Source organism: Neodiprion fabricii, chromosome 1 (assembly GCF_021155785.1).
Source record: "Neodiprion fabricii isolate iyNeoFabr1 chromosome 1, iyNeoFabr1.1, whole genome shotgun sequence".
Classification (NCBI taxonomy): Eukaryota; Metazoa; Arthropoda; class Insecta; order Hymenoptera; family Diprionidae; genus Neodiprion; species Neodiprion fabricii.
In genome coordinates, this window is record NC_060239.1 from 34951345 (window position 1) to 34975358 (window position 24014).

Here is a 24014-nt window from a genome sequence, read left to right on the forward strand (position 1 = left end):
GGGCTTTCTGTGTAGCTGAGCAAATTTGCACTCTTCATATAAAGCTGAAGCTGTCAGCCAGAGTTAGCAGCCAAACGTGTCAAACTTTTTGGAAATAGAAAAAAACTGTTCAGTTTTATCTTCATAGTTCTATAAAAGTATCGGGGGTTCAAGGTATGTCACAAAATTTTGAGTTTCGGACTTCACTACCTTATTTAAATTAACATTGAAACGTTTAGCTGGTAATTCTGGCTGCTAGCTTCAGCCTCGTACTTTTCATATTGCAACCTTATATTAATTTTATTGTATTGGAATGGCAACATTGACCATCTTATCTGACGAACTAAACATTAGCATCATATATTCGACACCAAATGTACATAGTCTCATACCTTTGATTAGATATTTTCCTGTGATTATAAATGATATGAATGTTGAGCCTGCTCGCAAATACTTCGAAATAGTAAAAATATTAGTTTTTAGAGGTTTAATGGTCATAATTGACCATACCACCAATTCTGTAAGATGGTTCAATACTATATGTGACTTATTATTGAGAGACAGTATGAACGTTGGAATCTTTACCACGATCGAAATCTCCTACATTATTCCATAATATTGCCTCACTATACGTTGACTAACAAATGTTTCATGGCATACATCGCAAAACTACTAACAATTCCACAGACAAGCGTGCCTCCCACAACCATCTCGTCATCGACCACAACTCAGGCACCAACAACAGTAATACCAACATCATCAACGACCACAACCACAACTACTACCACCACAGCCGTACCGCCAACAGAGTCCTCGAAATTAGAAACGGTGGAAGTGCCGAAAGAGAAAGTTGAAAGAATTGATACAATCTCTATAACCGTACCCACAGTGCCTGCAGAAACTACGACAATCCCCCCTAAAACAACCATTCTCCAAACTAGTGAAACTAATGTAATATCGACTAGCGGTTCAGCAATAAAACCTGTGTCTGAGACGACAGTGGTCTATGATCAAACAACCATCCCGCAAGAGGTAATGCTTACTCGCTTAGCGCTTTTCAATGTCGTTTGAGTCATATCCATATATCTGTGCAGGCTTAGTAATGAAGCTGAAAAAAATTTCATTTCTTCTATCGAAAAAAAGAACAAACATCTACTGCTCTTCTCAAGACTCCTAATCTTCACATTATCATTCTTGTATCTTTCATAATCGTATGTTTTCATGATTGACACTCAGTGGGTAGTTGATTATTAAATTTTTTTTCAAACAGGTATTGTCGGCGTATTTATTGTTGGCAATTTAAACTCACATCTGTGGTGTAATTTCGTTTAGATAACTGGAGCACGCAATCAGTCCACGATAGTAATGCCATCACCAACAACTGTATCAACCACAACAACACAGGCAACTACAACGGTTACTCCACTCTCTGTATCGACTACCCAGCGGATGACTACACAACCGAGAACTACATCTCAATTAACGCCAGAGATTACGGATAAAATTGATCTCGAACAGCTCAATTTCCCACCCAGAGAAGATAGACGATTGCAAAAGATACAAGTAACAGCCGGAAAACTTCTCAGTTTTCTTATTCCTGAGGACACCTTTGTCGATGTGGAAGATGGAAATGCTAGGGATCTCCGCTTGAGTTTGTATAAGCAACACAATCCAATCAAGAACAATCACTGGCTTCAGTTCAACAATCAGACGCAGGAAGTTTATGGATTGTAAGCATATTGTTTTTTTTTTTTTAGTATTTCACTAAAATGATTAAGCCGAAGCAACTGAGCTTTTTTTCACCAACTATGAAAGCTGGGGATTCTATGGTAGTCATATAAAAGCAAAAACGCGATATACTCGTGACAAGAATTTACCAAAGCCGACGTAATTATCATTATTATGATTCACAGACATATGTATTTCATTGTTTTAATGAAATTAATTCTGTTCATCCAAACAGACCACTTGAAAATGTCATTTCGGTCTGGGATTATGAACTTGTGGCAGAAGATAGCGAAGGACTAAGAGCGAATGCAACTCTAGATGTTCATGTCCAACAACATCCGCAAAGTCGATCCGTTAATCACGAATTTAATATTTCTTTGAGAATTGATAAACGAAGTGCATTTCCGACGAACGTGGATTGGGAATTTAAGGTAAACACAATTTGTGATGCAACGACACCCTTTTAACAAGGTTTTTCAATCGTTCTTTTCGCTAGAGATGCTAACGTTAAAAATATTTTACAGGTCGTTCGCGGTCTTGCCAAACTTTACGGAGATGAAGATACATCCAAAATAACAGTTCGACAAATCAATATTGTGGGTGACCATATTACTTTTACGTGGTCTAATGACAGTCTTCCTCGAAGCATCGAATGCCCCGAAGAAGAAATTAGTAAATTATTTGACGTATGTAAAACCTCGCCAAGTTTTAATTTATCTCCTTGTAGTTCTTTTCAGGTTGTAAAAATTGCCATTCTATGCTAATTACATACAATGTGATTCTTTGAGCAAATTCCATTGTATATTGTAGGTTTTGGTGGAGAATGAAAATGGATTGCCCAGTACTGCATTGCAAACAATTCTTGCACCTGAAATAAAGGCTCGACACGTCGCCCTGCATAAAATTGGACAATGTGAAGAGGAACCAAAACCTGAACCGCCTGCAATTGTGACTGAGAAACCTCTACTACCCAAGATAAACCAACCTCCAGTGCCAAGGAATCAAGTAGACCGCATTAATGCAACGGTTGGACAATTGCTTGTATTCACTGTTCCCGAGGTAAGGTTTTACATTTTATTCGAATTTCTACTTTATTCACGAAAAAAATTGAATAAAATTGTTCCACTGAAAAAAAAATTTCAAGCACAATCAGTTCACAAATTCGATTTTTCATTAATTTTTAAATCATTTCTATCACAGGATATGGCTTTTGACGCTGAGGATGGTTCAGCTCACAACATGAAGATGTCATTGATGACCAGCGAAAGAATGCCAATTCCAGATGATCACTGGCTTCAATTTGACAGCAATAACCACCAATTCTATGGAGTACCTATGCCAAAAGATATCGGGCGTAAAGAATACCAATTGATCGTCACAGATTCAGCAGGTATAATATAGTGAAAATATCCAAAAGTCCCAACTCCCGCTCCGTATAACTGATGAGTAAGTTTTCTGAAAATGAACACTGAACAATCTTTACGCGTATTTCAGGCGCAAGTCTAACAGACGCTCTTATCGTTGTCGTAAATCCGTCAAACACGTCGCCACCGCAGCACATTGTAGAATTTTCTATGACTTTGGAAATTCCTTACAAAAACTTCGTGCATTCTGCCGCTCAGAAGCGTAAATTTATGGAGAAACTGGGAGAGCTATTCCATGACAAAGACGCAAGTGCCATATCTATAGATAATATTACCGAAAGCACAGTTGTCACGTGGCACAATAAAACTTTGGTAACGTCCTCCTGTCCGCACAACGTGATAACGCAGTTACGCGAGGTGATTGTCAAAGATGAAAAAATGTTGACTGAACGCGTGGGAGACGTTATGGGTTCGGAGTTTCCAGTGAAACAAATAACTATTACGCCGACTGGTCTGTGCCTTGGTGATGAATCTACAAGTGTATATTCGCCAAGTGCTGGTCCTCCAGTTGAAGGCGGGACATCAGTTGGAAAATCGCACGATGACGTTATCATCACATTCATAGTACCAGCGATAATAATCGCTGCTATGCTAATCTTGGCTGCTATTATTGCTTGCATTTTGTACAGACGGAAGCGTAGTGGAAAGATGAGCGTCAGTGAACAAGATGATGAAAGACAGAGTTTCAGGAATAAGGGAATCCCTGTGATATTCCAAGACGAATTGGATGAGAAACCGGACCCAGGTAAAAGCTGGAGTTTAATTACCTAACTCTTTATTTCGGGCTGTAGCATTCTGTAAAGACACTATCATGTAATATTACTCTTCAGGTAACAAGTCGCCAGTTATTCTCAAAGAAGAAAAACCACCGCTACCACCTCCCGAGTATCAAAAGACTGAAGACGGGGCAGACGTGCCCATGCTGCAGAGTGAAAATTCTGAAGAACCGTACCAGCCGCCACCACCTTTTGCCACAAATCGCGACAACAATCGTCAAAACAGACCAAAACCGACTCCTACATACAGAAAACCCCCTCCATATGTACCCCCCTAACAAAACACGGTGCATTCGCCAACGCGTAAGTACATGCTAGCAATGCTCGGAGACTCCCCAACGCACGTTCAAAATCAAACAGACGCTTACAACCAGAATCATTTTAATAATCATACGGATAGCTATGAGACCCATAATAATATTCATAACAATCGATCGAAGTGAAAATTTAAGTCAACCTTTCTTTAACCCACTCCATGCATACGGCGATTTAAATTGAAGTACAGTTATGTTCGTTATTAGGTATTATGAAAGAAAAAGTTTTTAATTATTATTAAATTTCTATAGTGGATACTCAACACAATTCACGCGTTGCCTTTTGTAACGGAACTCTTCTAGAATAAAATCTTGGATAAGTTATTCGGTTTTAATTCCAGCGTGGTCGTTTATATGTAAAATCAGAATCGATTCAATCCTGTTATATAACACGTATTCTTGTACCGTTGAAAATTATTCATACATTGAACAATACTCAAATCTCAAGTACACATTCAATATTCAGTGCCATTTTCTGAAAGCAATAAAGGTAAGATCATAATAAGACATAACTGCGAAATCTGATAAACATTTACTACGTGATAGGCAGTCTCTAAGTATAATGATAATCTCTTAAAATCTATAACACTAATGCTATTACTCCTAATACTACTGCTACTACAATTACTATCACTCTTACCACAGCTACTACTACAACAGCAAACTATTGATACTACCACTACTGATATACTACTATGTAAAACACTGCCAGATGGAAATTGTAAAATTTCGTTGAATTATTGCTCTTATTTAGAAAACTGATACCTTTATCAGAATGTGGAAAGTTTCTAAAAAATATGTGACTCAAAGTGTTATTCACACAATACCGTTTTGGAGTGACAGAAAATGCTTCCATTAACACTGTGTGAGCCAATAAAAAGAGTGAAATAAAATGATAATGTATAAAGGTATTTTCAGATACATGACGGTAAACTAACACAATGGAACATTTCACTACTTATTAGTGATAGGAACAACGTCAAAGATCTAATAAGGGTAGTGACGTATATACAATAATTGAGATGGCATATATCTCAAGATCTTTTGTACATTTGTCTACGTTCGATAATAATTGTTACTTTTGTCTACAGTATTTGAAGCGATAGAAATTTAAATACGATAGACCAATGTTAGCATTTATGTTGTTTGCTGAAGAATAATCTTTTTGAACAGCTTATTAACTTTTCTTTTCTTTTTTTTTACGTTGTCATCCCTATTTCTTTATATCTTTATCAGCGCACAATTTTGTCAGGGGTGTTGATTTTATATCTATTACACCATTTCGTTTTTGACCAACACTGATCATTTTTGTATCATTTTTATATCGCTACGAAAATAATAATAATAATGATAATGATAATTATAAATTAAGATTAGTGACATTGGCGAGTTTGAATCAGAGTTAAGATATAAAATCCTGATATAAACGCAACATCTTTATCAATATTAAAACGACGGAATAAAAAAAAAATATATGAAAAACAAAAAAAAAAAAAAAAACTATTTAATTTAGATTTTATATAGTAACCAAGCCAAAAAATAACTAATATAAAAAGGTAAATAAAATAGTAAAACGATAACCGTACATACACAGTGTGGTACTGTACTTATTGGATAAATTCCTTTTTAATCTTATAACAATTTCGTAATGTTTTTTAACTATACGATGTTATTGAATGAGTTTTTAATAAAAGTGCAGATTTACTCAGCAAGTACAGGCCGTGCGAATATGGACATACAACAGTTTTTGAAAGCAATATTTTTGAAAAGAAACATAAAACGAAACACTTTGTGTCCGTGTCTCGAAGTTTGCTTCGTGAAAATTAGGGTGGCAAAATTTTTGCGAATTGGCACCACTTGTGAAACATACATGCACAAATGCCGTTGAATGTATGCGTACTAATGAATAAATGTTTGGATATGTCCGTGAATGAAATATTGTTATGGTTAATAATGAACACGATAATGTATTAATTCATTCATTCGTAACTTAGACACTAAGGAAATCTATCATGTATACTAACTCAGCACTATTCATCACACCTTGTTTATCGCCGTCAGTTCGCACAGAAACGCCTGCCTGTAATTATGTATCATCAAGTTTTCAAGATTATACGAAATTTCTTTTCCATTAGAATCTGTATATTAGTCTGTTCAAGTCGCAATGAAGGATAATATCTGCGATTATCGTAATCTGTTGTTGAGTTGATGTTAAAATTCTTTGGAAGAACTTTGATCAGCAATGTAAATTTGATACTTTTTTCTCCAACTTTTTTTTGTGTGGAACACGTTGATTTGGGCAGCTAATTTCAGTTTTACTCACGTCATTGACGGTGCGAATGTTTTTTTAAATTTATACTCGAAGTGCAACGGAAAATCTGCGATAGACAAGCGTTACTCTCATATCATTGCTTCTTATTTCATATCATCTTTTTATGCATATCTATCAAACGCCACATCATATTATATTAAATAAAACTTACGTATCATATAAACATATATGGTATATATAAATATATATACTAAACTTTCAAAAAGTGCATAAAATACTTGAGTCGGTGTGTTTGAATCGCCGTTTTAAAAATATAGAAGGACATAACTTGTATTTGTAAAAAAAAAAATTGTGATTGTGGTATTTCTATACTTGATCTGAGTAATCAGATCTAAAGATATTTGGTCTAATGATCAAAAACACCGTTTGATCCTAAGTCCGTATATAACAAAGGGGACTACAGAGGTTCACAAGACAAAGAAAAGAGAAAGGAACAATTACATAAAAACCAAACGACGAATTTCATGTGAAGTTTTTTTTTTCTTTTGACATTTTTTACCGCTAACGACTTTACACGTTACGTAGTCTTGTGAACTAGTTTCAATGTTATGGTTAGTAGCCTAATTTTATATACAATATAATAACGAATTGTCTCATTGGGATAAATGACAATAGTAGATTTTGGCCAATAGAACAAATGTCTCAGTCTCCTAATTGTATAATGTAGGCTGGTATGAAATTATTTTGTGTCATATCAGAGCTGTAACGATTCTTACGATTGATATTCAAAGACATATATGTATATGAATTCGCATATGAAATTTCGCGACAAATTATATATTACGAATAAAGATATCGCGTATATGATATAATTGTATACTATAATTGGCCGGAATTATTAAAAATAATCCTATGTTTCTCGGAAACGCTTTTATGACACGGTTTCACGGTAATACGTTCGTCAGTACCAACATTGTATATGAATATACTTGAGAAAAGTATAGACGCACCTTTTGTATCGATTATATAGGGTGTCTAATTAAAATTTTTTCTTATATATAATGCTAAAGGAATTATAATATGAAATCTTAAGTAGACAATCTATCAAATTTACTTTGCTGCTATATCATATGATGTTGGTAATATATATGGTGAAATATTGAAACAATATACATACACGTATACAGATAGATCTGACAAGTATATATATATATTCAACACGTGTAAAGTTAAGAGTTAATAAAGTCATTTTAGGGTATAAAAATATTTTTGCATTATTTCCAAAATCCTGTTAATATTATATGTATTGGACTTCTGGATACGGTAAATATTATTTTTACAATTAGTATTATTAGTAACAGAAAAAGGATCGTTAAATCTCTTACGCAAATATATTATATTTCACAGATTAATTATAGATACATAAAACTATACTGACGTATTTATTTATTTCATTTTATTAATAATCTTAACATAAGTTACAAAATATTGATGTATAATTATAGAATTATTTTGACAGAACCTTAATGCAAAATATTGTATTTTCGATCGGTCCAAATAGCAATCACCATTTACTACGAGTACACAATGTTACTTATACAAATAGATTGCGCATCAGTTTTACATATCGGCCATATTTCCGATCGGTCAATTGAGTATTTGAATGAAATTTTTTTTCATATCTTAGGGGTGCATAATGCAGTGCAAGCCAAAATAATGAGGACGTATTTTTTGTTTTTCGTTAAAAATGATAGTTTTTCATGTTATAGGTGATTGAATTTCACTGATTTTAATATATATATATATAGATATATCTTAGCATGGGTGACGTCACAATGTTATAGTTTTCAATCTGTTATATTAATGGCAATTTTGAGTCAATCGAAAAAATAAAAAGTACGTCCAAAATATTTTTTTCCGATCTACAAGAATATGAAATAAAAAAATTTCATTTAAATACTCAATTGAAACAGTAATGAACATCCGGAATAACTTTGTTCAAACAGCCATTCTTCCAGCCATTCCACGCGTAGAATTTATGTCTTCTATAAATCTTTTTAGCGCATCGTACGTCATCGGTTATATCGTCGTCGAGTAAATCTGTGTTTGTACAACAATTTATCAGTGCGGATGAATGTGGATCAGAATAATATCAGGAATCCTGAATAGTTGGCACAACGGATGAATGAAACGTGCATAAATTTTCAAATTAGAACATCGAAACTGCAAAATTTGTTTCGGTACTACTTTGCACTTTCAATCTTAAACAATGCATGCAGTTATACCTCACCTTCGCATTTTATGTTGCAATCACCCCCTGCGACACCCAATGAACACCAAATGTTTCCGTTAATCTGTAATTTTATGAAAAAGAGAAAGATTTTAACTATTTGGCCAATTTCGACAAACTTTGCGGCGTAATTCGTCAACTTTTTTATATTTTTACTTGAAATAATCCGTAGTCGTAGCTGCCATTACGATTCGGCCCGCCAATAGCTGACGTATTTCTCGCGCTTTCCTTTTCCACCAAGCAAACCCCTGTTTAATTGATGTTAATTGTTAATAACCAGATCGCCATGTGATTTTGTTCTTATTATACACAACATGGATTTTCCTTTAGCCATGGCAACTTTTTGGTACCACATACTTTTCATCGGAAATTTTCCTTAAATAACTGTTATATTATGCATAAAATATTAAGGATAGAGATGAATACGTGATAGAAATACGCGTTAAATGCCGTTACGTAATTAAACGGCAGTCATACTCACAGTCATTCATTTTTCCACGATCTAAGCCTTGTCTGTCTAATTCTAATGCTAATTCACACCGCGTAAATGTTTTTCCTGTACAGTGAGAGACAGTGACGAGAAGTAGAGCCAACACAACGAATGAAGCTTTCATGATGTCCAAGCTTACTCGGGCAACTGATTTCAAATAAAAACGGGATGAAAGTTTAGTATATGTATTTTAATCCGATGTCGGATGCTGTGACGGTCAATACTGACCCACGCGATGATAATTCAACAGCTTATTTTAAACTGAGATAATATTCCATTGCCCTGTTGCTATTTATGCCTGCGTACTTACTATATGCGTGAAGATAAGCCAAGATTGAAAATTAAAGTTAACGAGATTGCCGTAAGTGGCGAATAAAAAAACTGAATTTTGATTCAGACGGTCCGACTGATTAACCCGCGGCACATACAAATGTTACTGAAATGCCTCGATTTATCATTCATGCATTTATACGCAAAAATTCGATTACAGTTTATGTTTATTGGTACTTCCCCCAGCCCATTAATCTAACTGTAATTCCCCGTTTTGATATTGAAGTCCTTGACCGAAAGAATCTCTGTGCAGGGTCACAGATAGCGTAAATCTAAAAGTCTTCAAAATGATATGCACAAAATATCTTATGATTTGTTTTTCAACGTCTAAAAGCTGTGAAAAACAATTTTTATATATAATCGTAGATTGTGTACCAAGGAGGTAAAGTATAACAACGTCTCTTTACGCCGAGCGCAAGTTTGCAATATGAGTCGCAGGCAAATACGGCAGGAATATTGAAAATACGCAAGACGAAAAAGACGTTGCCTCCATGGTGCAGTCGATACTTTATATATCAAAAGGGTGGTTTACAAACATTTTATTATAGCCTAGCACAGAAAAGAGTACTGGAACGATCACTTGACGTTCGGAACGCAGGCAAAGACGCGTAAACCATGTATACTGTGTTACATAAAGATGATTTTTCGATGTGCATTTCGTATTTGCATTTTAGAAAAAATCTATACCTATGTGTTTTCTTCTTGCTGAATGGATTTGAACACACATGATTTTTTCAATATTCACCTTCGTGGCAAGCATATTTCTATTTTTGTCAATTTACAAAGACTTGGTGCATTCAGCATTAAAATTAAATTCTGATATGTGAGAAACAATGATAGAGTTTATGTTTACCTGTAACGTAGCAGCTTCCATAACACTTTCGTTTCCGAGCAATCACTTGTGCCGAAGGAAATCGTGGTGATAATTGATACGCTTAGTGATTGATTATTGGGAAAACGCTACAAAAGTTAATATAAACCATGATGTATATACACGTGTCACATTTATTCGTAGCATCGTGAATTATACACTCACATTTCATTTCATCACACTAAATCGTAACATACTGATTTTGCGAGAAACAATTGACAAATCATTGTTTCTTTTAACATTTTGTAAGTATGTGTAATGCAAGTGCAGTACTAATCTCTGAGAAACACTTTCAGAATCATCTCACACGCGAGCTTTCAATCTGAAATCGATATGGGAATTTAGAAATTGAGAGGAGATGAGAGCAAAAATGGTTAATCGTCTCTTGGTGAACCAAAAATAGGAGCTTTTGACGTTTTATTGTTGAACAATCGACACTTTTTCATGCAACAGAGAAATCGTATTCAAAATATCATGAACAATACGAGTACGACTACAATACATCACCATCAGTGGCATATACAGGTATGTGTTTATATTTGCACCGCAAAATAAAGACAATAAGTAATCAAAATTTAACGAAAATTACATATCAATTTCACGCTGGATGAAACTAGTCTTCATTGAATTCTACATCCCCTTCAACCTCTTCGTCGTCCACGAACGCTGACTCGTCTGCAGAGACTTCTTGGTACTGTTGATACTCCGAAACCATGTCATTCATATTTGATTCTGCTTCTGTAAACTCCATCTCGTCCATACCTTCTCCGGTGTACCTGGAATGATGAAAATCAGTCGTATAAAATCATTGCTGGGACGATGCAGGCATGCGGTTGCTACGTGCGCTATAAACTCACCAATGTAAAAACGCTTTTCGTCGGAACATGGAAGTGAACTGTTCAGATATGCGTTTGAAGAGTTCCTGAATCGCAGTGGTGTTCCCGAGAAAAGTACCCGACATCTTCATGCCACAAGGCGGTATGTCGCAGACGGCTGTTTTTATATTATTCGGAATCCAATCGACGAAATACGAGCTATTCTTATTCTGTATATTTGTCATTTGTTGATCGACTTCCTTCATCGACATTCTTCCACGGAAGATAGCCGCCACTGTAAGATATCTACCGTGGCGAGGATCGCAAGCTGCCATCATGTTCTTCGCGTCGAACATCTTTCATGTGATCGTAAAATGTATCGAAGGTTGAGTATAGTAAAATTGTAAACATTTATAGCTGGCTGCATCCTTGATTAGCATTGTATGATTTGCCTATGATTCAAATGGAGATATCCTCACCTGCTGCGTTAACTCAGGCACGGAGAGAGCTTGGTATTGTTGACTGTTTCGCGCAACCAACGGAGCAAACCCTGGAACGAAGAAGTGCAGCCTGGGAAACGGTACCATGTTAACAGCCAGCTTTCGAAGATCAGCATTCAACTGTCCCGGAAATCTCAGACTGGTGGTAATTCCTACAAACATGTGCAAATCTTTATATTGTACATATCGAACGATGGTTCTAAAGACACAGTGAACCCCATTATTCGTCAACGCTGTAATTATTGTACCCTCAGCTGCCACAATATATCTTACGCACCAGACATCGTTAGGGACACAAGGTGGTTCAGGTCACAGTAGGTGGGCGACGGTAATTTCAGCGTCCTGAAGCAAATATCGTACAGTGCTTCGTTATCAATGCAGAATGTTTCATCCGTATTTTCAACGAGCTGGTGAACGGATAAAGTGGCATTGTATGGCTCGACTACGGTGTCCGACACTTTCGGACTTGGTACTACGCTGAAGGACGTCATGATCCTGTTGAACAAAGTGCCGTAAAATTGTGTCTAAAAATATCAATGTCCGCAGCGGCATATTTGACGAGAAAATTCGATCATTTTTAGATATGTATAACATACCTGTCGGGAAAGTCTTCGCGGACCTTCGACATTATGAGGGTTCCCATTCCGGACCCGGTTCCTCCCCCCAAGGAATGACACAGTTGAAAGCCTTGAAGGCTGTCGCATCCTTCAGCTTCCTGCATATCAAGGTAATTTTCTGTATTACGATCATCACTCGCTTGACTATTGTTCGGACAATAATTTTCCTACCTTTCTTAGGACGTCTAGAACCGAGTCAACCAGCTCCGCCCCTTCTGTGTAGTGACCCTTAGCCCAGTTGTTACCGGCACCACTTTGCCCGAAGACAAAGTTGTCTGGCCGAAAAATTTTACCAAATTCACCCGACCGCACTGAGTCCATGGTTCCAGGTTCCAGGTCGACTTGAATCGACCTGGGAACATATGTGCTTTTTGCAGCTTCGTTGTAGTACACACTAATCCTATCCAATTGATCTCTCGCGTTACCAACATACTTTCCTGTCTGATCTATTCCGTGCTCGTTCGAAATCATGTGCCAAAACTACACAAAGTTTGGAAAAAAGTAAAAATAATGTATATGCTGCATATATCTCAAAAGTCTCATCACTTTTTTTTGGAATCTTACCGAGGTGCGAATCTTATATGTAACGCGTATCAGCCATTTTGTCCTACGAAATTTGATCTGAGACTAAATTTTTCGCACGATCCTTATATAATTCATCTTATCAAAATAGTAAAAAACCCTTAGAATTAGAGAGACTTACTCGTGCACCGATTTGATTGCCACACTGGCCCACCTGGACGTGAACAATTTCTCTCATCTTGATTCAATTTGGCGATGATACTTCGAATGACTTTCGTTATCAACTGATGCCAGACTGAACTGAAACCGTCACGAAAGTTGATTTTTTGCCACTGCAAGACGCCTGCTGTCATTATTGGTCACTTACCTCTCGTATACCTAATACAGGGCCGTCTAATAATTATTTCGATCAACGTGAATAGGGTTCCTCATAATTGTTACGTGACTCAAATTTTCAATCAATTGCTCAATGTTGTACATCGCATTGCTTTAAATTTTTAGGCTTGAATCAAAAGAATTTGTCTATCCGATAATTCTTTGTTCATCGGGAAGAACGGGACAAAATACCCAGAGCCTAGAAACGTATAATAGGCCGTCCCTGTAGCGTGGATTATATCTGCTCGAAAGGTCATCGTTATTGAAACCAATCAAAACATTGGGCAGTGAGCAGAATTGGGTAATACAATAATACACCTATAGGTATGTAGATACACAAAACTATGAACGCTACCACTGTAATATCAGATATAAAAGGTCTTGTTACCGAGTAGTTGGTGTTATTTTTCTAGGGCCATGAATTTTCAAATAATTCTGTATTCGAACAGATCTGAATGTTCGATTCAAACTTCAGGCACCAATGAGATGTGTGGATAATTTTTTCTTTTTTTTTCTTTTGGTTTGAACGAGTTACATAGTCACACGTTATACGATCGGCGATTCAAAAAGCCTCCCAAAAATAGGGGCATTTCTTGCGAGTATGAGGATACCGTAAAGTATCATTTGTCCCTCGGTTCAGAAAAATTCGTGCGAACCCCAAAATGGGCAATTGTTCAGTTATTTCTAAATGACATTTTTTTGCAGGTGCTGTAATAATTCTGAAGTAAGTAAGCACATTGGGCTCATCTTCATCCAAGTAATGATTCTTCATTCATTTTCAACTGAAGCAGTACCGTAGTCTTATTTTTGAAAATGCGTGGTAGCGCCGAAAACGCCTAGGTACTTCTGTAGGCTGCAACCAGTCTAACAGGTATTTACCAAGGATTCATTTAATGTTAGTCAATGCTAATTGTAATTCTACCTTACCGACATCTTAACAATTCCGTAGAAGATCGTTCATCCGCCGACTTAGATTTTCAAATGGTATCATGGTGATAAAATTACCCATTACCAAAAACATTTTAGATCATAAACTTTTAGAATTCATAAAATGGTATCGAATTGTTACCGATGCAGTACAACTATACTCCTTAGTAATCTTACGCTAGCAAGGCCAGTAACCAGTAAGGCGTCGGCCGACGAACGGCTACGCGTTGACAAGTAGATCAGAATTATTAGCGATATTTACAAAGATTGTTAAAGCAACAAAGAGCGGGAAATAAAATTTCAAGTTTTAAAATAGTCATGAAAAAATAATTAAGCGTTAACGTGTCACGCTTATATCTAAAAACATAGCGTAAACAAACGGAAGCGGTAAGTAGCGGTGCTCCAAACGAGCCGACATTCATTGTGCCGTCGCTAAAGAGGGGAGAGGAAGACGCGACAAGGCACGGTCAGGAGACGAATGATCACCGCCATTTTGCTGTGCGTCTGTTGAGTGGAGTGCGTTTAGTTAACGCGGATAATTTTATTAATTATTTGTCAGTTATTTACGGTTTTCTGCAGCGTTGATGATTGGGATTCCGCGCGACGACCGCCATAAAATAACGGTTAAAATCCGAAATAATATGAAACGGAGCTCGAGTCGGGACACTCCACCGCCCCGTGTCAAGCGATCCAGATCCTCCATGGGAAGGTATGCCAAATGCTGTTCCACCTCAGGGTATCATAAATTCCAAACTGTTTTTACACTCGTCGTCAGTTGCTACGTTTCACTGAATTTCAATTCGGTCCGACGACCCTAGTTTACTTCTTACGCACGACGAAGTCGCTGGTTTGCCTGTTTTTAAATTCTTAGTATCAAGCTTCTACCCAATATGATTCACAACTATCCCTGGAATCAACACTTCTGTTCATTGCTCTGAAATCCTTACCAACATTTTATTGCCCTAATCTCACGGTAATGCGGCATAAATCCGGTATTTACTGCTTGTTGACCACAGTATTTATGGTCAATATAACCTCCACTCGCGGTCTGCTGATGTGAAGCATCGGTTTTTTTTTTCTTACACGAGTAAGAGTATAATCTCATGCGCTGTTTTCAACCTCTTATGAATTCCCGATATGTGATTAGTTTCGTAATTTTCTGATAATTAAAATATTCTCGTTCTTTCTAAACTATGTTTCTTTACTTGTTTGACAAGAAATGTTGCCCATTTTTTCAGATACGATGATTCGAGCGATGAGAGGATTACACCGGAACGAATCAGACGGCGCTCTAGAGGGGCTCGGAGTCCGAGTCCTCCCAGAGCATCCTCTCATGCCAGATACGTTGAGTCCAGTTCTCACAGGGACGAGTATATGCGAGCACCCAGAGAGATACCGCCTGAGCGTCCGTACAGCTACAAGGTCCTCTGCGTGAGTTCGATACATCCAAAAGCAAGCGACGAAGTAATAAAAGATACCCTTTACCGGGAGTATAAGAAATTTGGTGACTTTTCCATACGAATCTCTCATGAATTGGACGAGCGAGTTGCTTATGTTTGCTTCAGAAGTTCCGAGGATGCGAGAGACGCGAAACATGCAAAACCAAGAATTATTTTATACGACAAGCTTGCCTTGGTTGAACCTGTTTATGAAAGACCCGAATCTTACCGACGACCCAGATCCATCACTCCCCCAGATTACGAACGTTACTATGCCAGGTCACCTGGGCCCACAGAGAGGCACAGACCGATTGAACGATACGAACGAGTTTACGGACCACCGGTTGGAGTTCCACCTCACAGGGAGCTCAGAAGAGAAACAATTCCACCTCCTCATCACGAATTTGTTCGTCCACCACTACACCATGGACCACCACATGTTCACCCTGGTCCTCCGCATCATTATGGACCACCCAGACACATGATGATTCGTCATCCTGTTCACGGTTTTGAGAGAATTGAAAATAAGAAAGACAAGTTTCCAAACTATTTGCATCATGTTTCACCTGAGGATGATCCACTGGCGACTCGAACCTTGTTTGCCGGTAATTTGGAGATAAATATTACCGAGGAAGAGCTGAGAAGAATCTTTAGCAAGTATGGAATCGTCGATGACATCGATATCAAGAGACCCCCACCGGGTACTGGAAATGCTTATGCCTTTGTCAGGTTCCAGACTTTGGATATGGCACATAGATGCAAAGTTGAATTATCTGGCCAATACATTGGTAAATTTCAATGTAAAATTGGGTATGGTAAAGCTACCCCAACGACTCGTATCTGGGTTGGCGGTTTGGGGCCATGGACATCCGTGCCTCAGCTGGAGAGAGAGTTTGATCGTTTTGGGGCAATTAAAAAGATTGATTATATCAAGGGAGATAGCAATGCATACATTTTATATGATTCCATCGACGCAGCCCAAGCTGCTGTGAAAGAAATGAGAGGATTTCCGCTTGGGGGACCAGATAGGAGACTGAGGGTTGATTTTGCTGATGTTACTCCCGGGTTTGGGTTCAAACCTAGACCGTACCCAGAAGACGCAGCTGAGTTTCGACCAAGACCAGTGGAATACGAATCTCCTTACGATCCTTACGCTCCTGAAGGTGAATTTGCTTACGCTCCAAGGGGATTCAGGGGTCGTGGAAGTGCCCCATGGCACGATAGACGAGGAGGAGGCAGAGGGGGATACCGCGGAACTGCTTATCCTGAGGGATATGTGAGAGAAGAATCTGATTGGCCAAGCCGCCGGCCACCACCTGAGCTCGAATATGAATCACCAAGGGGCTTGAGGCGCTCATTGTCTCGGGAACCAGGTGTAGATCGATCCAGATCACGTTCTCCGCGGAGAAGACCTGTGGATTCAGATTCCGATTCTGAAACAGCTAGAACGGGGATGCTGTCTACGTCACGAACTCTTCCTGAAGTTGCACGAAAGTCTATAGCAGTTTGGCAAGGCGCTTTGATATTAAAAAATTCTTTATTTCCAGCTAAATTTCACCTTACAGATGGAGATACAGAGATAATTGATGCGCTGATGAAGGATGAGGATGGGAAACATATGCTGAGAATAACGCAGCGTCTTCGTTTAGACCAACCAAAATTAGATGACGTTTCTAAACGCATACAAACATCCAGTTCACATGCTATATTTTTAGGTCTTGCCGGATCTAGCGCTACCATCACGAACGATGACGCAAACGTGCAAACTCGACCTCTAAGAAACTTAGTGTCATATCTCAAGCAGAAAGAAGCTGCGGGAGTAATATCTCTGTTGAATAAAGACACAGAAGGAACCGGAGTCTTGTATGCCTTCCCGCCGTGCGCCTTTTCGACCGAACTTTTGAAAAGAACTTGTCCCAGCCTTAGCGAGGAGGGTTTGAAAGAGGATCACTTAGTTATCGTTGTGGTGAAAGGCGGCAGTGCCTAAGTTACGCTTACTCATAAGGTTTATTAAAGGTAAACGTGCTGAATACTACAATACTATTACATTACTCGGTCAAAAATTTGGCTGATTTCCTCAATTTCTGGTTGAATTTTAAGGAAAGTAACTAATTACGATTAACGTACAGATGGTCTATACACAGAGTATTTAGCAGATCAGTGTTTCTAGATTGTCTCAAATTAATCACACTATATTACATCTGATTGTGCACATCTTTTTTTTTTTCTCAAAGCAAAGCTCTTGCAGAATTATTTGATTTTAATTATTCAACTAATGAGTAACAAAATCTGGAACTTGTATAGCTTCATTTTTCAGAAGCCCAAAATTTATCGGTTCATTTTTAGAATCAGCCAAATTGTAAAAATTGACGAAACCACGTCCAAGGGGGTATGCAATAGCCAAATACCAGGACATAATAATATGTTGATATCAAGTGACTGCTGTGGTCAGAAGAATTGAAAGTTCTGACAAGGCTCATAGAAGAAGTACATGTATTAAGCATGGAAATAATAACTTATGGTTACGAAATGTTAGATATAGCTTCACGAGGTAAGCGCTCTGATAACAAAACAGTACATTGAAAAGTTGCAAAGTTCTTCCGAAGATTGATTTAAAAATGGAATACTTATTTTTATGAAGATGAAACATTATTTTAGTAATGTTCTGCATAACTTTTTTTTCTCTTAATCCGGGCCATAAACGTTGGACCGTTATGGCATATAATATAATGGTGAATCATAATCTATTACATAACTTAATTGTAGTGAACCTATTCTAATTAGTATACATACTCAGTTAATTATCATGTACACAGTTCTTTCACATTTGTGATTGTACGAATTTTGCTGCAGTGCATAAACGTCTTAGGATTTATATATACATGCGTATATATAAATATAAATGTATACATATACTTATGAAGAGTTGCAAATTACATTAATTGATGAAAATTTTTTAAAGTAAGGTGTCTGCAAACTGAGAAATAATGGCAAAAGTATTTCTTACCTCACACATTAATATACTTTTTTCTTTATCGCGATTTCTGTAAATAATGATCATTGTTATTCTTATACAAAATGCGAAAGGACTGGTCAACAACTAACTACTAGTTTATTGTTATATTTAAAGAATATCAAACGGTCACATCGTATAATGAAAATATTAAATTCAGTTGATTTACTTTTATATGATTTAGATTTTAGATGCATAAGATTTAAGTGTTTGTGCTATAAATTATCTGTGAAAATGATATTGAATTTCGTTAACATGGACAGTGATTGAGTGGCCGTGGGGAAAAACGAACAGCAAAATCTCTTCTAAAACCCTAAAAAAAAACTTCGTCTAATGCCGCGAGAATCATTGGCAACATGTTAAGAAATCTGTGAACTTTACCATAAAGGACTGTGTTTGGTGGTATTAAAAAAAGAAACTACAGAAATCTCCAATTGTGTACAGTGATGTAAAACAGTGCTTGTGTTCTCGCCTCCGAGGGTGTTATCATGAAGGTATGAAAATAACATCGATCTTGAAATCGAACCCTCAGAACATCTGAGATATGAGAAAGTCCAAATCGCACTCGGAGGCGAACTAAGGTGCGGTGGTAAAGTGTATCTGGTGTTGAAAAGAAAAGAAATGAAATGAAAAAATAGAGCCGATTGCAGACAAAACTATTGATTGTGTTTAATTTCTTAGATATGTCAAAAAAAAATATGCCCACCTATCAAGTTCAAGTTGAAATGAGTTTAGTTCAATTAGTGGTTGAAAATTATCAATAGCTGAGTTACGTCTGTGATTGTTTGTTCATAAACAAAAAATCAAGTTTGCGAAAGAAAGAAAGAAGGAAATGGAAGTTTCGAGTTATGCTAGGATATTCAAAGTTTTAAAACAGAGTTCGCCAAAATTAACAAACTATTCGGTTGATAAAACAATGCATGCTTGTGCTTAGAGAAGAACATAGTTGTTCCTTGGTCGTTTTTTTATCTCCATTTTTTTTCTGTCGGCTTTTCTTTGATTTTAGTTCAGTGGTCGTGAAGTTGGTGTTGTGGTTTGTTATTCGACAATGTTTTAATACGCTGATCGATCTCAATCTAATGACAGATGGAAAAAGAAAATACGAGTTTTGTCAAAAACAAAAAGAAACTAATGATCTCAGTGTAACCAGTGGCTTGTGCCAGTTTATTTCTTGTTCTAAACAAAGTAGTTGCGAAATATTGGTTCTGAGTCATCATATTGCAAATCCAGAGAGATAATTGTGCTTTAGTGATCATGTGGCTTGTGATTAATTTGTCCAAGTTTTTGTTTATTTTTTTTTTTCCATCATTTACATTAAAATAAAAAAGTTTCTATTGGTAAAGAAGAAAATATTATAAACTGGCTTTTCGAAGATCGTTGCTAATTTCATAGTTTTGGAACTCTGGGTGCTAAGTTCTCCGAGTAAAAAGTTTTCGACACTGCTCTCCAAGTACCCAAGTTATCAATATAGTGAAAGAAATCATATTGTTTAAAATTTACGCTTTCTTCCTTACTCATTTTTGAGGAAAATGAAACTGTAAAAAGGAAAGACTAAAGGAGAGAGAAAAAGATTGACTATTGTTAGTTCGTCGTATTGACACGATTGTTATTAAGTCTGGAAGTTCAGTGCACAACTTCCTCAAAATAAAACGAAAGTCCAGAAAATTTGCATGTTGCACTAGTGAAGTGAGTTTAGTGGTTCTCTAGTTCAATAGCAAGTTGGTGAGGTGTTCTCTTTTTCAGATTTTTGACCGCTTTCCAGGTATTCTGGCCTTAACATCTTTCAGAGGCAGAAATCATCGCATGATTTTCAATTCCACATAAAAATAAAAGAAAATAAGATTGAAATGAGACCAGAAATTTTAATAGTGCTGAAGCGTAGAAGTATTATGGTTTTTGCCTCTCAGAGATACTTGAGGATCTTGTTCCTCAACCACATACTGATCGTAGCTTAATAATGGTTCAGCCAGATTTTTTGGATTGTACGGTAAGTTGGGTCGCCGGGAGATATTTTTTTATGTTCCAGATTTCTAAACAATGCTGCCAAATCCAGCGGACTTAGATGTCATCAGAAGCTTTTAATGAATGCTCGAACTACAAATGAAGATTGATGTTGTATGATCTACAATCTTTGCATAAATAAAGCATTTTTTGATGTACATAAACAAAAATACCCACTAATCCTGTTATCGTTATTCAGAAAAAGCTAACATAAAATGACGCACCTACAAGTTGAACATGTTTACACTATCAGCTATATTATGATTGTAAACATTTCTTATAATAGTTCAGCGATTTTTTACACTCATGACGCAAACCCATTTCTCGAGTTTCTGTTTTCAATTCTGTACAAAGATCTGAAATAGAAACGTGATTTTTTATACACGAACTTAAAAGTGTAAAAGAACGTATTAATTTATGTTCAATTTTCGGTAACTAATGTTCTGTGCTGTCATAGAATATGCCATCAAATCGGTTGTAAAAATCGACGGTACCGAACGTTCTATTTGACTCGTAGAAAAAAAAATGAATACGTCCACATCTAACGGAAATTGACAATTTGAACAATCGTTCGATGTGTCGAATTTTGCTGATAGTTTTTTTGCTTGAAAATACTGCGTCATGATTAAATAAATGTGATTGCGCGATTATTTAAAATGACTTTCCAAAATGACTATTTTTTCCCGAAATTTAGATTTTTGGAATTTTGCATGATTTTATACCTTTAGTATCGATTGATGTCAGTCGTTGATTGAAGAATATATGTCAGTCCTCCGTGAAAGCCGTTACTACAGGAAAAGTCGTCGGTACTCTGCAAACGGTGACGTATTACATGGAACCGTTGCCGCCGGAGACATATTTACGCATTAAAGTCGACTAAACGTATCGTTGACTGACGAATTATCATCGCCGACACTCGTCACATCAAGGCGTGTTTCACTGAGAAAATAATGACACCATGATTAAAATATTTCATGATTAGTTACATTTTCTAAGATTTCATATAATTTCGTTTTCTCATGACTACCAATCATTACAAAGTAGAATTTTATTTTAATATTGCTGATTTCAGTGTGATTTCGGAGAGTATGAAATCATTTCGAACCATATTAGTACCATGATTACTTGAGTAGAAGACCCCTTACGTGACATTGCAAGTTAATCATTGTACAGTTTTGCAAATTGATTTTAATGAGGTGAGACATTTTTCACGTGTTGAATACGAAAAATACAGTAATTTTCATTAAAAATCTCCCGAATAGTGCTGAGTCGTGTTTTAAATATAAAGTCTGACGTCAATCTGCCGATCAACTACCCTTACCGACCGGAAATACGCTTTACAGCCGTTCTTTGAGTTTAGTTTGTCTGAAAGCACAGGAAACGATGGAGCGCTGGCGGCATCGTTTCATCAGAGCCTAGAAGAGATTTCTCTCTGGAAGAGATCCAAAACCAGAGAACCGAAAATAATTAGTTCGTTGTATGGCAGGTAGACGGGGTTGCGTGGTAAACGCCGCAACACGTCACCAGTGTGTTCGAGTCTTAGACATTGCTTGAATTTTTTTTAAATGTACGCACAGAAATGTCAAACGACTGAGGGATAAATGTGTTCCCATATGTGAATAACAGATCAAATTATACCGATGTATTTTGAAACGGATGTTTAATGCTCGCAGCGGAAGTATGGACATCACTGTAACCTAACTTTTACCGATCTTCAAGTATCACAGGTGAATAGCATTTTCATACATATTTCTATGAAATATTTACTATACAAATCATTCGCATAATACCTTAACATGAATATTAATCGCATTATGGACGACGTGTAATGTGCATGTGTAGTATATCAAAAATATAAGTACCGTAAGGAATCATTGGTTATAGCTGATTTAAAGTTCTCTTAAGACAACAATTATTGTCGCAACTTGAAAAATTGAAGAAAATAAACAGTTTTCAACTATTTTACTGGTATAGTCTTCTGGTGATATGTACAAAACGTCTAATTCCAAATAGTAATTTTTCACCGATTAACCTGTTGCTAATTTTCCGTTATTATTAGGATACCAGAACGTTGAGCAAAATGTTGAGTGGAGTCGAAAATCCCCATGCGGAGATGGATCCAACCCCTCCATCACCCAGCTTCGATGGCGCCAGCTCCACATCGTCAACGCTGGATTCTCCTTTAATGAAATTGTCCTCTTACGTCTTGGCCCTTAGGCCATGGTCATTAAGTGCTTCTTTGATGCCAACTCTCCTTGGATCGGCACTTGCCTATCGATTAATAGGATTAACGAGCTTTAATTGGATATCACTTGTACTTACTTTATTCACGATCGTCTCGGTGCACGGGGCGGGTAACGTTGTAAACACATACTTTGACTATGTCAAAGGTGTGGACAGTCGAAAAAGCGACGACCGAATATTGGTCGATCATATTTTATCTAAAGATGAGCTCGTATCTTTGGGTGCAATCTTATATGCCGCAGGGTGCCTAGGCTTTATTTTACTTACTGCCATTTCACCTGCTAAAATGGAGCATCTGGCTCTCGTTTATTTCGGAGGTTTGTCATCCTCGTTTTTGTATACCGGTGGTATCGGCCTGAAATACATAGCTCTAGGTGATGTTTTGATCTTAGTCATATTCGGCCCGATATCCGTTTTATTTGCATTTATGGCACAGACTGGATACGTTGAATGGGGCACAATGTATTATGCCATACCTTTGGCCTTAAACACAGAGGCTATTCTACATAGTAACAATACCAGGGATTTGGAGAGTGACAGACGCGTCGGAATAGTAACTTTAGCAATTTTGATTGGTCACACAGCGTCACACGTTCTGTATGCCTTTTTACTGTTCTCGCCCTACATAACGTTCGTTGTACTTGCATTGAGGTACTCGGTGTGGTTTTTGTTACCGCTGGTCACATTGCCCGCAGCATTTCGAATAGAAAAAGAATTTAGATCTCCAGAAACTATCCAGGGCGTACCAAAGCAAACTGCTAGACTAAATATGTTTCTTGGAATATTGTACGTTGTAGCTTGTCTACTTATCGACCCTCTTCCTTACCTTCGTTGAATGTAACTCAATTATCAGCTAACAGGCACTTGCAAATATTGATACAATATGTGAGGAATGATTGTAAAGCAATGACAGCTTAGATTGCCTCCCAAAATGCAATCGAGTTATAAAGTGAATTGAAATGTGTAGAAACAATGTCTCAAGTGATCTTGTCAAGATGCATATGAATGAAAAATCACTCATGCATATTATATTCTATTGTCAGTATTTGAAATGCGGTTGTACTAAAATAAACTGATCATAAACTAA

At 37.0% G+C, this 24014-nt stretch overlaps 5 protein-coding genes and 1 long non-coding RNA gene across 10 annotated transcripts in view; 3 read left to right on the forward strand and 3 right to left on the reverse strand.

The window, feature by feature from the left end:
* The window catches only part of LOC124184250, an 86670-nt gene extending 79725 nt beyond the window's left edge, over positions 1-6945 (forward strand). For 3 of the 4 annotated variants that reach the window (XM_046573781.1, XM_046573773.1, XM_046573789.1), the window contains 8 exons: positions 667-1011; positions 1312-1709; positions 1943-2138; positions 2232-2393; positions 2518-2766; positions 2908-3097; positions 3202-3876; positions 3962-6945. In XM_046573781.1, the coding sequence (XP_046429737.1) occupies positions 667-1011; positions 1312-1709; positions 1943-2138; positions 2232-2393; positions 2518-2766; positions 2908-3097; positions 3202-3876; positions 3962-4185 (2439 nt within the window). In that variant the 3' untranslated portion in view covers positions 4186-6945. The remainder of the gene's footprint in view (positions 1-666; positions 1012-1311; positions 1710-1942; positions 2139-2231; positions 2394-2517; positions 2767-2907; positions 3098-3201; positions 3877-3961) is intronic. The other variant, XM_046573795.1, reaches the window with a different exon arrangement.
* A 1034-nt stretch (positions 6946-7979) lies between these two features.
* LOC124184332 (lysozyme-like) lies at positions 7980-9705 on the reverse strand. Of its 2 annotated transcripts, none has more exons than XM_046573924.1 (5): positions 9584-9705; positions 9265-9420; positions 8940-9031; positions 8784-8847; positions 7980-8593 (listed from the first exon to the last, which is right to left on the reverse strand). In XM_046573924.1, exons 2-5 carry the CDS (start codon positions 9395-9397, stop codon positions 8454-8456), a joined length of 429 nt encoding a protein of 142 aa, XP_046429880.1. In that variant the 5' UTR covers positions 9398-9420; positions 9584-9705; the 3' UTR covers positions 7980-8453. The 2 variants fall into 2 exon arrangements, with proteins under 2 accessions (XP_046429880.1, XP_046429871.1); XM_046573915.1 differs by lacking the exon at positions 9584-9705 and adding an exon at positions 9502-9568.
* A 1222-nt stretch (positions 9706-10927) lies between these two features.
* On the reverse strand, positions 10928-13277 carry LOC124184298 (tubulin beta chain-like). The gene is made up of 7 exons (XM_046573843.1): positions 13110-13277; positions 12578-12886; positions 12386-12504; positions 12067-12284; positions 11769-11941; positions 11332-11645; positions 10928-11250 (listed from the first exon to the last, which is right to left on the reverse strand). The coding sequence occupies exons 1-7, from the start codon at positions 13164-13166 to the stop codon at positions 11088-11090; spliced, it is 1353 nt and encodes a 450-aa protein (XP_046429799.1). The 5' UTR covers positions 13167-13277; the 3' UTR covers positions 10928-11087.
* Positions 13278-14438: 1161 nt separating this feature from the next.
* Positions 14439-19295, forward strand: LOC124184280 (RNA-binding protein spenito). The gene is made up of 2 exons (XM_046573820.1): positions 14439-14939; positions 15469-19295. Exons 1-2 carry the CDS (start codon positions 14815-14817, stop codon positions 17654-17656), a joined length of 2313 nt encoding a protein of 770 aa, XP_046429776.1. The 5' UTR covers positions 14439-14814; the 3' UTR covers positions 17657-19295.
* A 1295-nt stretch (positions 19296-20590) lies between these two features.
* On the reverse strand, positions 20591-21493 carry LOC124184342. The gene is made up of 2 exons (XR_006871173.1): positions 21406-21493; positions 20591-21039 (listed from the first exon to the last, which is right to left on the reverse strand). It is a non-coding gene; the product is annotated as an uncharacterized LOC124184342 (long non-coding RNA).
* Positions 21494-22191: 698 nt separating this feature from the next.
* Positions 22192-24014, forward strand: LOC124184302 (ubiA prenyltransferase domain-containing protein 1 homolog). The gene is made up of 2 exons (XM_046573854.1): positions 22192-22410; positions 22743-24014. Exon 2 carries the CDS (start codon positions 22764-22766, stop codon positions 23760-23762), a length of 999 nt encoding a protein of 332 aa, XP_046429810.1. The 5' UTR covers positions 22192-22410; positions 22743-22763; the 3' UTR covers positions 23763-24014.